A 12,159-nucleotide genomic window follows, 5' to 3' on the forward strand; every position below is an offset into this window, starting at 1 on the left:
GACCCAGAATCCGAAGCAGGCTCCAGGCTCTGAGCTGTCAGCACAGAGCCCGACGCGGGGCTCGAACGCATGAACCGTGAGATCATGACCGGAGCCGAAGTCGGACGCTTAATGGACTGAGCCACCCGGACGCCCCTGATACCTGCTTTTTATAATTCAACACCATGATGCATATTGAACTTAATTAATTATACATTGGGCACCTGGGTGGCTCAGTCGGTTAAGCGTCCCAACTCTTGATCTCAGCTCAGGTCTTGATCTCAGGGTTGTGAGTTTGAGTCCTGCGTGGGGCATGGAGCCTACTTAAAAATATATATATATATATATATATATACATATATATGTATACCTATATTTATCCCATTAGTGCTTTCTCTGCTAGGTGCTGGGCCAGGCCGTTGGATGCCAGGGGCCAGGACACATCCTTCCCCTCCGTCTCCTGCCGGCTCGCCACGATCGGCACAGTGAGGACAGGCTCCGTCTCGTTCTCCCCTTAGTGCCCGGCCGAGCGGCGACAACGTAGGTGACCCTCGATGGGTGTTGGCTAGATCAGCAGGCTGTAGGACCCGGCCCGAGGCTTGCTTGCTGCTGCCCCAACGGGACAGATCTTTAGCCGCGAGCTCTTGATGTGACGTCAGTAACGCCTGCTGACCTCCTGTGGATTTCGCTTTATTGAAATGCTTGCACATTTATTTTCGCCTGTAAACGTCGGGAGCCGGGGTAGAAGCGTGTGCCCCCGGCAGAGCGAAACCCCATAAATCAGATGTCAGACCGAGTGACCCATGTGGTTTGGGTAACCGTCACGGTACTTTTTTGTTGCTGGGGTGGTGTCTGTGCGGTTCAGGCACTCATCCTCCGCCGAGAAACGACCGCGAGGCAAACACACACAAATATACGGAGCTCGTGACGGTGGGCCGGCGTGCTCGCGACGAGGCCAGATGTCATTCCTCAGGAAGAACAAGCCGGATCTGCCACTTTAAAGGTTGAGAGGCTCAGGGGCGCCTGGGTGGCTCAGTCGGTTAAGCGTCCGACTTCGGCTCAGGCCACGATCTCGCGGTTCGTGGGTTCGAGCCCCGCGTGGGGCTCTGTGCTGACAGCTCGGAGCCTGGAGCTGCTTCGGATTCTGTGTCTCCCTTTCTCTCTGCTCCTCCCCCACTTGCACTCTGTCTCTCTCTGTCTCAACAATAAATAAAACATTAAAAAAATTAAAAAAAAAAGGTCGAGAGGCTGTTTTACGTTGCACTACTGGATCGGGTCGCTGGAAGTAATTTCACTCCCGTCCCACATCCGGGTCGGGAAGGACAGCTGCCCCCCGGGGGACTGTCCGCTCCCACAGACTCTGACCCTGGGCCGAACACTGCCCTCCATCTGCTGTTAATTCTGGGGATGGTGGAGATTCAGCCCGGACCCCGTAACCTCCTGGGAAAGACTGGGCCTCCCGTTTCAAGGCCTTTGCGAGCGTGATACGCCGGGAGTAACTCACCCCTTGGAGTTGTGATCTGTAGCTCGCTCTGAACACGGAATCTGCAAGTGTCATGGAGGGCTGTTCATGGCTTCCCCTCCCCCAGCCGTGGAGCGTGTTCTTGCTTAGATCTTCCTTGGGCCCTGTTTTTATGTATGTATGTATGTATTTATTTATGAATGTTTACTTTTGAGAGACAGAAACAGAGCACGAGTGGGGGAAGGGCAGAGAGAGGGAGACACAGAATCCGAAGCGGGATCCAGGCTCCGAGCTGCCCGCCCAGAGCCCGACACGGGGCTTGAACTCGGGAACCGTGAGATGATGACGTAGCCGAAGTCGGATGCTTAACCCGCTGAGTTGGGCCCTGTTTGAACTGTGAGATCTTCACATGAAGTACAATTTGATTTATTGTCTGGAAGAACCACTGTGTTAAGGTCTTCAAGGCTGATGCATTTAGTTATTCTCTTAAAAAAAAATTTTTTTTTTAAGTTTATTTATTTTGAGAGGGAGGGAGAGGGAGAGAACGTGTGCACATGCCTGCGAGTAAGGGAGGGGCAGAGAGAACGGGAGACCCGACTCCTGATTCACGGGGCTCAAACTCACAAACCGTGAGATCGTGACCTGAGCCTTGGACGCTTCAGTGACTCAGCCACCCAGGCGCCCGTAATTATTCTGATAAAGTATAACTTCTGCAGAGAAACGACCCCCCTGAGCGAGGACGGAAGCCGGAAAACTCCCAGGAAGCCCTCACTATTTGGCAGGGGCCTGGAAAGCCTCATCGTTGGGTCTCCTAAAGCACAGGGAGGTTACCGTCCCCCCAACTGTCCTTGCCCCGGCCTTGGCGGGGGGGGAGGGGGGGACACGTCCCTACCCTCCCTCACTTTTCCTGGCAACTCTGAGGACGCTCCGTTCCTTTGAGGACCGGCTGTGACTGCAAGTGGGTGTGTTTGGACTCGGGCCGGTAAGCTTTCCTCCCGGTTTCAAGTTCCTCCTGTAGACGGGGATCGGGTGGCCCGGCCCGCACGCTGTTTTTGTTGGAGTTTTCTCTTTGAGCTGGTTCACACGGGGCTGCTGAAAATTCTCCCCCTGATCTGTTCGGCACCAAAATCAGGACGTGTACATATGGCGTAAAAAGTCTCCCTAGGAGGCAAAGCATCGTGGAAATGACACCCTTAGAAAAATGGCAGAAAATGGAGTTGTCACGCTTGAGCTCCGGGGGCCATGGCTCACCCCCCCCCACCCCCACCCGTGAGGCCTCTGGATCCTCCGCGAAGCAGGTGAGCCCCCAGTGGGCTCCCTGCACCCCATCGTGGCAGGCCTTGTGCTGTGGTCCCCCTTCCTGCCCCCGCGCCCCTCACGGAGCGAGAAGCCGAGAAGCCTCTATGCATTCAGACCTCTGCCTCCCTGACCGTGACCTTCCTCCGTGAGCCAGCAGCTCTCAGAGTTGGGCTTTTGCAGTCATGTCAAAGGGGAAAAAAACAAGGTGCCTAAAAGCATTTTTTTTTTTTTTCTGGGAAAGAGCCTGGGTATAAATAAATAAATGAAACCCATACGAAGGAAAAGATTAAAAAAAAAAAAAATCAAAGATGAAGCCTTTGCATTTGGCCTGGGGTGTGAGTAGCAGGCTTTTTATGAGATATGCTTTCAAGTGTTGAGGTTGTGGTTTTCAATTGTCGTTCCTCCGTTTTATGTGCTCCTAATTCCAGGCAGGAGAGGTGGGGTTTTTTTTGTCTTTTTGTTTTTTTTTAAGCCTTGCCCAGTCCTTGGGTGGGGTGATGGAAAGGGAACGGGGCTTTGGAATCATGCCTTCGTGCATTGACTCAACAGATGCTAAAAGGCGAGCGTTTATGGAGTACTTCCTGCAGCCTGCCCAGGATCAGCTCGTCGGCGGCCGAGCCGGGATCCGAAAGCGACAGGAGGCTTCTGTTGTGTTGTTACCCAAATGCAAAGGCCTGTTGTGTGCACGGGCCGAGTTAGCACTGGTGTGGATGGGGGCGTATGGTCCAGGAAAGAGAGAGTTCTAGGGCTGTGTGATGTGAGCTAGGCAGAGGGGAGCCCGGGGTGGGAAGGGAACACCCAGGAGGGCTTCCTGGAGGAGGTTGCCAATAAGCTGGGGCTTGAAGGTGGGGAGGACTTAGCTGGGTGTAGGGAGGTGCAAGACCAGGTTTGGTCCTGACTCTGGGGCTCACGGGGCGGGGGGGGGGGGGCGGGGGGTGTATGTCAGGTGCATTCACAATGAGGAGACTGGGGCTCAGCCAGGACCCGGCCACTCCCTCCCGCACTTGTTAGGAGATGAGATGAATGGGTGGCATGGAAGGTGCCTGGCCCATAGTAGGTGCTCAGGAAATGTTAGCGGCCCTCAGTCCACATCCCACGGACAGTAAGAACGTGGATAATCCGTTCACTGCCACCTGAGGTCGCAAACCGGTGACCCCTGGTTGGCCGACAGAACTGGAATGATTTGCACACGTTTATAAATTGGGAGATTCCACACTAAACCCTGAATTTCGAGCCTTTTTGAAAGCTCGTGACGCTGGTGACTGCTCTCGGCCTGCCCCCAACCCCAGGCCGAGCGACGGGCGGCCGCTTGGCTCTGTCTCCTGACCCGGGCTTCATCCTGTCCCCCAGGCTCCCGGCATCTCCCCAGCCCTGTGTCCCCTGTCCCACAGCCACGCGGTCACCCCCGCAAGCTGAACTTGGGTGCCGTGCGAACCTTGGCCATCGATTTCCTCCTGGTTGGCTGTCAGGCTTGGCGTGGACAAGGGCGTTCACCTCAAAACAGTGATGCACGCTCAGGAAATCAGTGAGTCCCCAGCCTCGTGACACGGAGCCCCCATCCCTTTGAACGTCCACACCCGTTATACAGCCCAGACGCCGGCCCTCCCAGGCCAGCGGATCTTTCTCCGTGACTCAGGGCAGCTGGCAGTTTGCATCTTTGAAGCGTTCCGCTTTCTGGCACATGGACCAGTACTTTAGAAACCAGAACATTCCAGGGATCAATGGAAAGCCACTAAGCTGGCAGAGTAGGGTCCTTGGGGAGAAGCCACCGCGGTTCAAGCAGAGCGCCTCCTTCCAAATGTCAGACTGACCGTCGGAGGACGGTGACACATTCAGACAGAAAGGTCCTCCGTGACGGGGCTGTGTCCCTTGGGGAACCCCGTCTCTGAGGAGCAGCGGAGTCCTGAAGAGGCGACTGTGGATCCCTGCCGTGGCTCAGGTCCACGTGGCTGCCACGTTGGGCTTCCAGAATCCCGGCTCCGATGTGTCACCCGTATGCTTTGCAGAATCAAGATCCAGATTCTTGATCGTTCAAGGCTGCACCCAATTGCTTCCTCCTACAAGAAGCCCTCCCTGGTTCTTCGTGGGATGCCTCCCCTTTTCCCTCAGTGCCTCAGAGCTTGTGCTGTGAACCCGGAGCTGAGCATTCATGATCTCGCTTATTCCTCAGAACCCCTGCGAGGCGGGTACTGCCGCCGCTCCCACATTACAGACGGGAAAACTGAGGCTTAGCAAGGCAAAGGGACCCACTCCGGACCACGGGCCCGAGCGTGTGGTAAAGTGAGATTCCAACGCCGAGCTCTGTGGGCACAGCCCCGGGCTCATAACCGCCGGCCCTGTCCTGTCCCCCCCGGGCTCTGAGCACAAACTCCTTTGGAATGTGAGTCCTTGAGCCAGACAGAGCCTGGGTCGTTCTGCGAGAGCGTTTCTCGTTTATTAAGGTCGAGAAATCTCGGGTCCTGTTTAGTGTTATCTTTGATGTTCAAGGGCGGGGTGGAAACTTCTCTGTGTTCATGTGACCCAGTTTCTGTGCTTTGAAAATGCGGTTCCTTTCCCTTGCCCTGCTCCCTGTGTCTTTGAGACCAGGCGGCAGGGCCCTCTGGAATCACCTCTATGTCCACGTGCTCTGCCTCACGTCCTGTGTCCCGGTGGGCGGACGACCCGTGTGGCGTCTTTCTTAGAGGTTCCACGGGCTCGTTGTCGTGACTCACCTGTGTGGCGCACCTGTGTCCCAAAGCCCACCTGGGCCACCCCCCACTGACATGAATCCAAAGCCTTTTGTTCTCCTGGGCTGTGAGCATAACCACGTCTCGGGCGGCCTGGACCCCAGCGGACCTCCTTGGCCTCTCGGTCCTTCTGTGATGTCCGCCTGGGAAATGGGATTTAGGAGCTCAGGGTCTCTGCCTACACCCACAAGTATGCGCCTCGTGTATACGTGAGGACTTCCTCTGTAAGAGCTCTTTTCCTCTTTCCTTTTTCTGCCTTTGAACACGATGGGCTGGTTAAAATGGCTTTTGTAACTCGTTACATAGTGAAAAACAATTGCTGAAAGTGGGCGGCTGTTTTCTCGGCTGGCCTGGGCCACCGGTGGGTGTCATCTTCAGAGTATTGCTGGGAGAGTGGGGGTGGGGACTTCTCAGAAACCCACCTGAGCATCCTTTACGCGTCAGGGTGGTGACATTTGTCTGGATCTTGCACGGAGTCAGGCTAAGGGCTTGGGGATGAAAAGACGGCTGCGCGTGGGGCCAGTTCCTAGGATGCGCCCTGTGGGGGTCGGATTAGGTTGTGTGCGTGCGAGGGGCCGACCGCCGGGCAGACCTCCAGACCGGATGTTGTTGGCAAAGCATTCGCTTTTCCTTTCCTCTTTTTTTCTTTTCTTTTCTTTTCTTTTCTTTTCTTTTCTTTTCTTTTCTTTTCTTTTTCTTTCCTTTTCTTTTCTTTTCTCTTTCTTTCCTTTCCTTTTCTTTTCTCTTTCTTTTCTTTTCTTGTTCTTTCCCTTTCTTTTTTCTTTTCTCTTTCTTTTCTCTTCTTTTTTTTTGTGGTAAGACATACATAACATGAAATTGATTATTTTAACCCTTTTTCAGTGGCTTTTTCAGTGGCGTTCATTCCATTCACAGTGTTGTTGTGCAGTCACCACCCTCCCATCTCCTGAAGCTGCTTTTCATCAGGAACTGAAACTCGGTCCCTGTTAAGGGGACTCCCCCTCCCCCCCTCCTCCCCCTCCCCCCACCATTCCACTTCATGTCTCTGGATGTGACGACTCCGGGTCCCTCACTGTGTGAGTAGAATCATACAGTGTTTGTCCTGTTGTGAGTGTTTCAAGGAGCTGATGCCCTCCAGGTTCACCCATGTGGTAGCTGGTGTTAGAATTTCCATCCTTTTTTTTAAACTTTTTAAAAATGTCTTTTTTTAATTTATTTTTGAGAGAGAGAGAGAGAGACAGAGTGTGAGCGGGTGAGGGGCAGAGAGAGAGAGGGAGACACAGAATCCGAAGCAGGCTCCAGGTTCCGATCTGTCAGCACAGAGCCCGACGCGGGGCTTGAGCCCATGAATTGTGAAGTCGTGACCTGAGCCGAAGTCCACTGCTCAACTGACTGAGCTACCCAGACGCCCCCTTCCTTTTTTTTTTTTTTTAAGTTTATTTATTTGAGAGAGATGTGAGCAGGAGAGGGGCAGAGAGAGAGAGAGAGAGAGAGAGAGAATCCCAAGCAGGCTCTGTATTGTCAGACACAGCCTGACGTGGGGCTCGAACTCCCCAAATTGTGAGATCATGACTTGAGCTGAAACCGAGAGTCCGACACTTAACCGGCCGAGCCCCCCAGGCACCCCAGAATCTCCTCCCTTTTTCCGGGTGCACAGCATTCCATCGTGTGGGTACATCACATTCTGCTTCATTCTGTCACCCCTTGCCGGGCACCTGTGTTGTTGGCCACCTTTTGTGAATGGTGCTGCTGTGGAACATGGGAATGCGAAAGTTGACCGCGTAAAAAGCCTCGCCTCAGGCCCTTCACCGATGGTAGAAGCAGGCGACCTGGGGCCCCACTGCTTTTGTCCTTGTGCGGGGCGGAGGGTCGGCTGTCCGCGGAGCCCGCTGTGTGCCTGGCTCTGGGCTGGAGACCTGGTGTTCATCATTTCACCCTTCCAGGGGCCCTGACATTTTGGGGAAAGAGGCTCAGAGGGGTCACTGGGTCTTGCCTGGGGTCACAACACTAGCAAAGTTGGGGGGATCCCCCCCACCTGCCTGCCCCAAAGCCGTCAGGCCCTGTCCCCATGCTACTCTTCACATGCCCGGGATCGGACGTGTGGTTGGTTCACAGTGACTGGGGTATTGAGAGAGAACGCGTGAGAACGTTTCGCGGAAGAGAAGACCTGGGCAAACCGGTGACCGATGGAGAGGCCGGTCTGTGGCGTGTGATGGGGACGGTTGCCCAGTGTCCTTAAGCAGGGCTGTCAAAGCAGCAGGTGCCCAGGCCCCACCCATTGAATCGGATCTTGCGTCTGGAGGCTGGAGTCCCAGGAGCAGCCGGGCGCCAGAGGAAACATAGTGTGACAAGGGCAGGGGTGTTAGTCCTGGGGGTCCCCCATGGAGGATGTGACTCCAGGCATTCTCCTGGAGGGCCTCTAGTGTGGGGAGCGAAGGATCCTCTAGGATCTGAGCCCTGTGACTGTAAAGTGCGCCCTCTACCCAGCACGTGCACGCACGCACGTGCACACACACACACACACACACACACACACACACACTCACACACACAGACACAGGCTGGTGCTATCTAGACCCGAGGTCATGGTGCCTCCAGCTCCGAGCCTGTGGTCTGGTTTGTTGGATCCTATTGTGTGCTCTAACACCACAACCCTGGCCATTACCTGCTTGTCAGCTTTCTGTCCCCTTGAACCTGGCCGTCGACCACAGCGTTGCTTTAAATTCCGGACTTGCGTGTGCACGTGCTGGGAGGGGCCTGCACCCCCAGATTCCGCGGCTGAGGACACAGCTCTGCCGGGAGCAGAGGGGCGCCTGCCTTTGTAGGCCCGGTCGCTGTGATATTCCAGCTTTGTCCATCTCAGCAGCCGTGGGAGGGTCTGGAAGCATCCAGAAGCTTCCGTGTCTTACTCATGTGTTCCAAAGAGCAGCGAAAACAAGACTGGCAGGGCTTGGCGGGCCCGAGAAGTCCTTGGCGAGAGGGAAGAGCCAGGGGATGTATTCTCGGTTCGGAGCATTTTCCCTCGGACTCTTTCTGGGCAGCAGGCCATTTAGGAATGTTTGTTAAAGGCTTGGAAAACAGGAGTTGATTCCTCCCTGTTTCTGCTGCCAACGTGCGAGGCCACGGAATTCTGTTCTCACCAACCCTTGTTTTCCTCTCCCTTCCTGCTCCACAGTGAGTGACCTACAGGAAGAAGGCAGACATGCCATCGACTCGCCGATGTCCCCTGCCTCGGTGGACGTCCACCCCGAAGACACTGTGCTAGGTAAGGCGGGTCCTGCCGGCCCCCTGTCGTGAGCGAGCTGGCCTTCCGCGGCGTGTGCCCGGGGTTGGTGAGGCTGACAAGGGGCACCGTCGGTCGGCGTGGTCTGCGGATCTCACACCATCCCAGCTGGCGTTTGAGAGTCGGGGCTCCTGGCTCAAGGGCACGTTTAGAAAAGGCCGTAGGAAAAACTACATCTTCCTCTGAGAGTTTCCGCCTCTCTGATTTCAGGTGTGAGCTTTGTTAGTATTTAAGTACGACGAGGCCCACAGATCAGGGGCTGACCACCCCCAAAACGATGGCCTGTTACACGCACAGTTCCCGGGGGGGGGGGTTCCTGCCAGGGGCTGCTGGGAGGCAGGAGGGGAGAGCGGGGCCTTTCTCTCCTTGCGGGAAGGGCTGGGTGGGGCAGGGTAGGCAGGTTTGGCTCGGCGACTTGATCATCTCCGTGGGCTCTAGAGGCTCTCTGGAGAGGTCTGTAGCTGCCCCCGGGTGACCAGGGACATGTGGGCAGGGGGTGTGAGAACCCAGTCAAAGAGGTGGCTGGGGACGGGCTCCGGGTTGGTTGGTTTGCCCAGAAAAGGCAGTCGCGGGGGCCTTGTTTGCCATCTTAGGAACTGGCCAGCCCGGGAAGGGGCAGTAGTATCTCTAGGTCCACAGGCCCCGAGGTGTCACAGCATTAGCGAATATACAAAGGAAGAAACGTAATTAGTACACCCCCATCTGTGCGCGAGCCAGAGCTATCCCAAGGCCACGGGCTTGCTAGGGAGGACCCAGCGAGTGGCAAGGCCCCTGCACCCACTTCCTTGGGGCCACGTCACAGCCGGCACTTGAGGAGGCGACAGGCGACGTGTTTTTCTCAACGCGCGTTTTGGGATCTGATCAATCTGAGAGGCCGTTGTGGGACATTCCGTGTATTTCCAAACCCTGGTTCAAAGGGAAGTCCTGGTCGGTCCCTCCCTCGTGGTTTCCACGACAAGGGCAGGCCAGCGGGAGCTTGTGGAGAAATGCAGACACAGGTTCAGCCTGGCAGGCTTGAAGCCCAGGGCTGGACGAGCCCCCTGAGATCCTGCTGGGGTCCACTGTGGCCCCTCTCTCTTCTTGGAAGAGTGTAACCCCTCGCTGTCCTGCTTTTGGTTGTCTTCAGCCAAGCTGAAGTTGCTGTCCAGGCAGATGCTCCCGGGTGACCCTTTCCAAGGGGAACGCGGGGACTAGCTCGTGGGTCCGGAAATTAGCCTGACACAGAACAGGGTTCTTCACCTCGGCACTGTGGACATTTGGCACTGGGTCATTCTTTACTGTGGGGGCCTGTCCTGTGCGTTGTGGGTTTGAGCATCCCTGACCTCTGCCCACTAGATGCCACCAGCTGGGATGACCAAAAACGTCTCCAGACATTGCTATAGCCTCCCAGGGGTGGTGGAGGGACTGTCAGTCCTGTTGAGAACCCTGCTTTAAACCAACAGGAGGGCTAGAAGGTTAATTGGAAACATCTGTCAGGCTGTTGTTTTGTTGATAATGCCTTGAACTTGCCTTTGCCTGGGCCCTAACCCTCCTGTTTTACCATCTTTATAAATAGCTGCTCCTGGGCAAAGGAGTTGGTACCCTTCAGTTTGCTTCGTAACATTCTACTCGTCCCTGAAGCTTGGGTGACCTCGATAAGGACTGACCTTGTCAGCACCTGGAACTGAGATCTGAAGGCCAGAGGGGTTGTGGAGTGGGGGGAGAGGGTGTCAGATGGACAGCGGCATGTACCAAGGCCCTGCGGCAGGCAGCGGTGAGGCTTGCTGAGGGGCAGGGGAAAGCTGGGAGGGCTGGAGTGGAGAGTGCCTGGGACAGCTGGGGAAGCCAGGCTGCAGAGGGCCTTGGAGGCCACGTGGAAGGGTCTGGCCCTGGTCCCAGGAGTACCAGGAGGCTGCTGAGGGCCCTAGCAGGGACATCACAAGGGACCCCTGTGTGGTCCCCCGTATGTCACCTGGAACATCCCTCTCAAGCATCAGATCTGCACGACTCCAAAAATAGTTCTCCACTTTGTCACGTTTTAAAATTTCCTGCTGTGAAGCCAGTGCCACTCAAAGCCCTTTCGTTCCCTCCGGCACGGACTGGGCCCCAGGAGCCTGGTCATTGTCACCTGTGTGTCCTGCGGGCCCACCCCTGCCCAGGCCCCGAGGCCTCCCTCTCCGCTTCCCCCCGCACGCAGTCAGCCGTGCCTCCCACACCCCCTCTCCTTCCGGGTCCTGGTCGGTTTTGTTCTGGTTTGTGTCCGGCCCCCGTGGATCTTCCTTATTGTCACATGAGTCCCTCAGGGGCAGCTTGCTGGGCCCCAGCGTCCTTGGATCAAGGCCTGAACATGGAGCGAAAACAAGTGACAAATAAACAGAACAGGGATGAACACGTTTTATTGTGAAACCTCGCCCACCATCACCCACACTTGTTTTTGCTATTTTTTCCTAATTTTTTGGTCCGTACTGTTTTACGTAGTGGTGAGCTTTCTCAGTATACGTATTTATTAACAGTGGCTGCAGGGAGCTCTTCCCACAGATCCGATTCGGGCCGTGTGCGTGCCGTCCTCTCCCTTCGTCCCCAGCCAGGGGCGGCTTCCTGCTTCCCGTTCAGGAAGGGGCCGGGCCCATCCACCTCCCAGAAGTCGGCTGCCCGTTCCGGCTCGTGTGACTTGATGTGGCACCGTGCGGGGCCAGTGGCTCTCTGCTCTCAGTCCGTCTGCCCCGCTTTGTGTGAGGGGAGCCGGCCGTCCCCGTGCCCCCGCACGCCCACTGGTGCTGACCGTGACTCTTTTCCCCGGCAGAGGAGAATGAGGAACGCACAATGATCGACCCCACGTCCAAGGATGACCCCAAATTCAAGGAGCTGGTCAAGGTAAGGAGCGTCTCGGTTAGCACGTTCCATTCGCGCTGTTGGGCTGCATCGGGGGGCGGAGGGTGAGGGGCTGAGCCCAAAAGATGGTCCCCGGGCCAGGGAGGCAGTGGTGGGAGGGCGGGGGGGGGGGGGGCCCGGGACTGCTTCTGAGCCACGGCGGTGCCTTCTGCGTCCTCCGCCTGATTTTCTGAGCTCCGGCTCAGCGGTGAGGCTGTATTTGTGGCATTTGTGTGTGTCCTCGTGTGGACTGTGGTTTTGACTGCTCTGATCTAAACCACAACAGGGCTTCAAAAGGCAATCCTTCTGACTTTGAGCAAAGGCTCGGGGCGCTGACAGCGTGCTCCCCGCCCCGGGAGACCCGGCTCCGGGCTGCCTGGGCAGCCGTGGAAAAGGTTTCTCTTCTGCAGCTCGAGGTCGGCTCGGGTGACCCCCCCAAGGCGCTGAAAACACCGTGCACGGCCAGGCCAGGCCACAGACATAGTCTATTAAAAGCGCTCCTCAAACATGTTTCTCCACCTCAGCCTCCGCCGTCGGACCCGAGGTGCCTGCTACACGGCCGTGTTCTCACAGGGGCTGAC

At 56.3% G+C, this 12,159-nt stretch overlaps 1 protein-coding gene across 3 annotated transcripts in view; it reads left to right on the forward strand.

The window, feature by feature from the left end:
• Positions 1-12,159, forward strand: part of PARVB (parvin beta) — a 99,227-nt gene that overhangs the window by 41,288 nt on the left and 45,780 nt on the right. For all 3 annotated transcript variants that reach the window (XM_047064824.1, XM_047064825.1, XM_047064826.1), the window contains exons 2-3: positions 8,621-8,710; positions 11,511-11,581. In XM_047064824.1, coding sequence (XP_046920780.1) covers positions 8,621-8,710; positions 11,511-11,581 — 161 coding nt within the window. The remainder of the gene's footprint in view (positions 1-8,620; positions 8,711-11,510; positions 11,582-12,159) is intronic.

This window comes from Lynx rufus, unplaced genomic scaffold, assembly GCF_022079265.1.
Source record: "Lynx rufus isolate CCGP_SWC_20201006 ecotype Redwood Valley unplaced genomic scaffold, mLynRuf1.p SCAF_7, whole genome shotgun sequence".
NCBI lineage: Eukaryota > Metazoa > Chordata > Mammalia > Carnivora > Felidae > Lynx > Lynx rufus.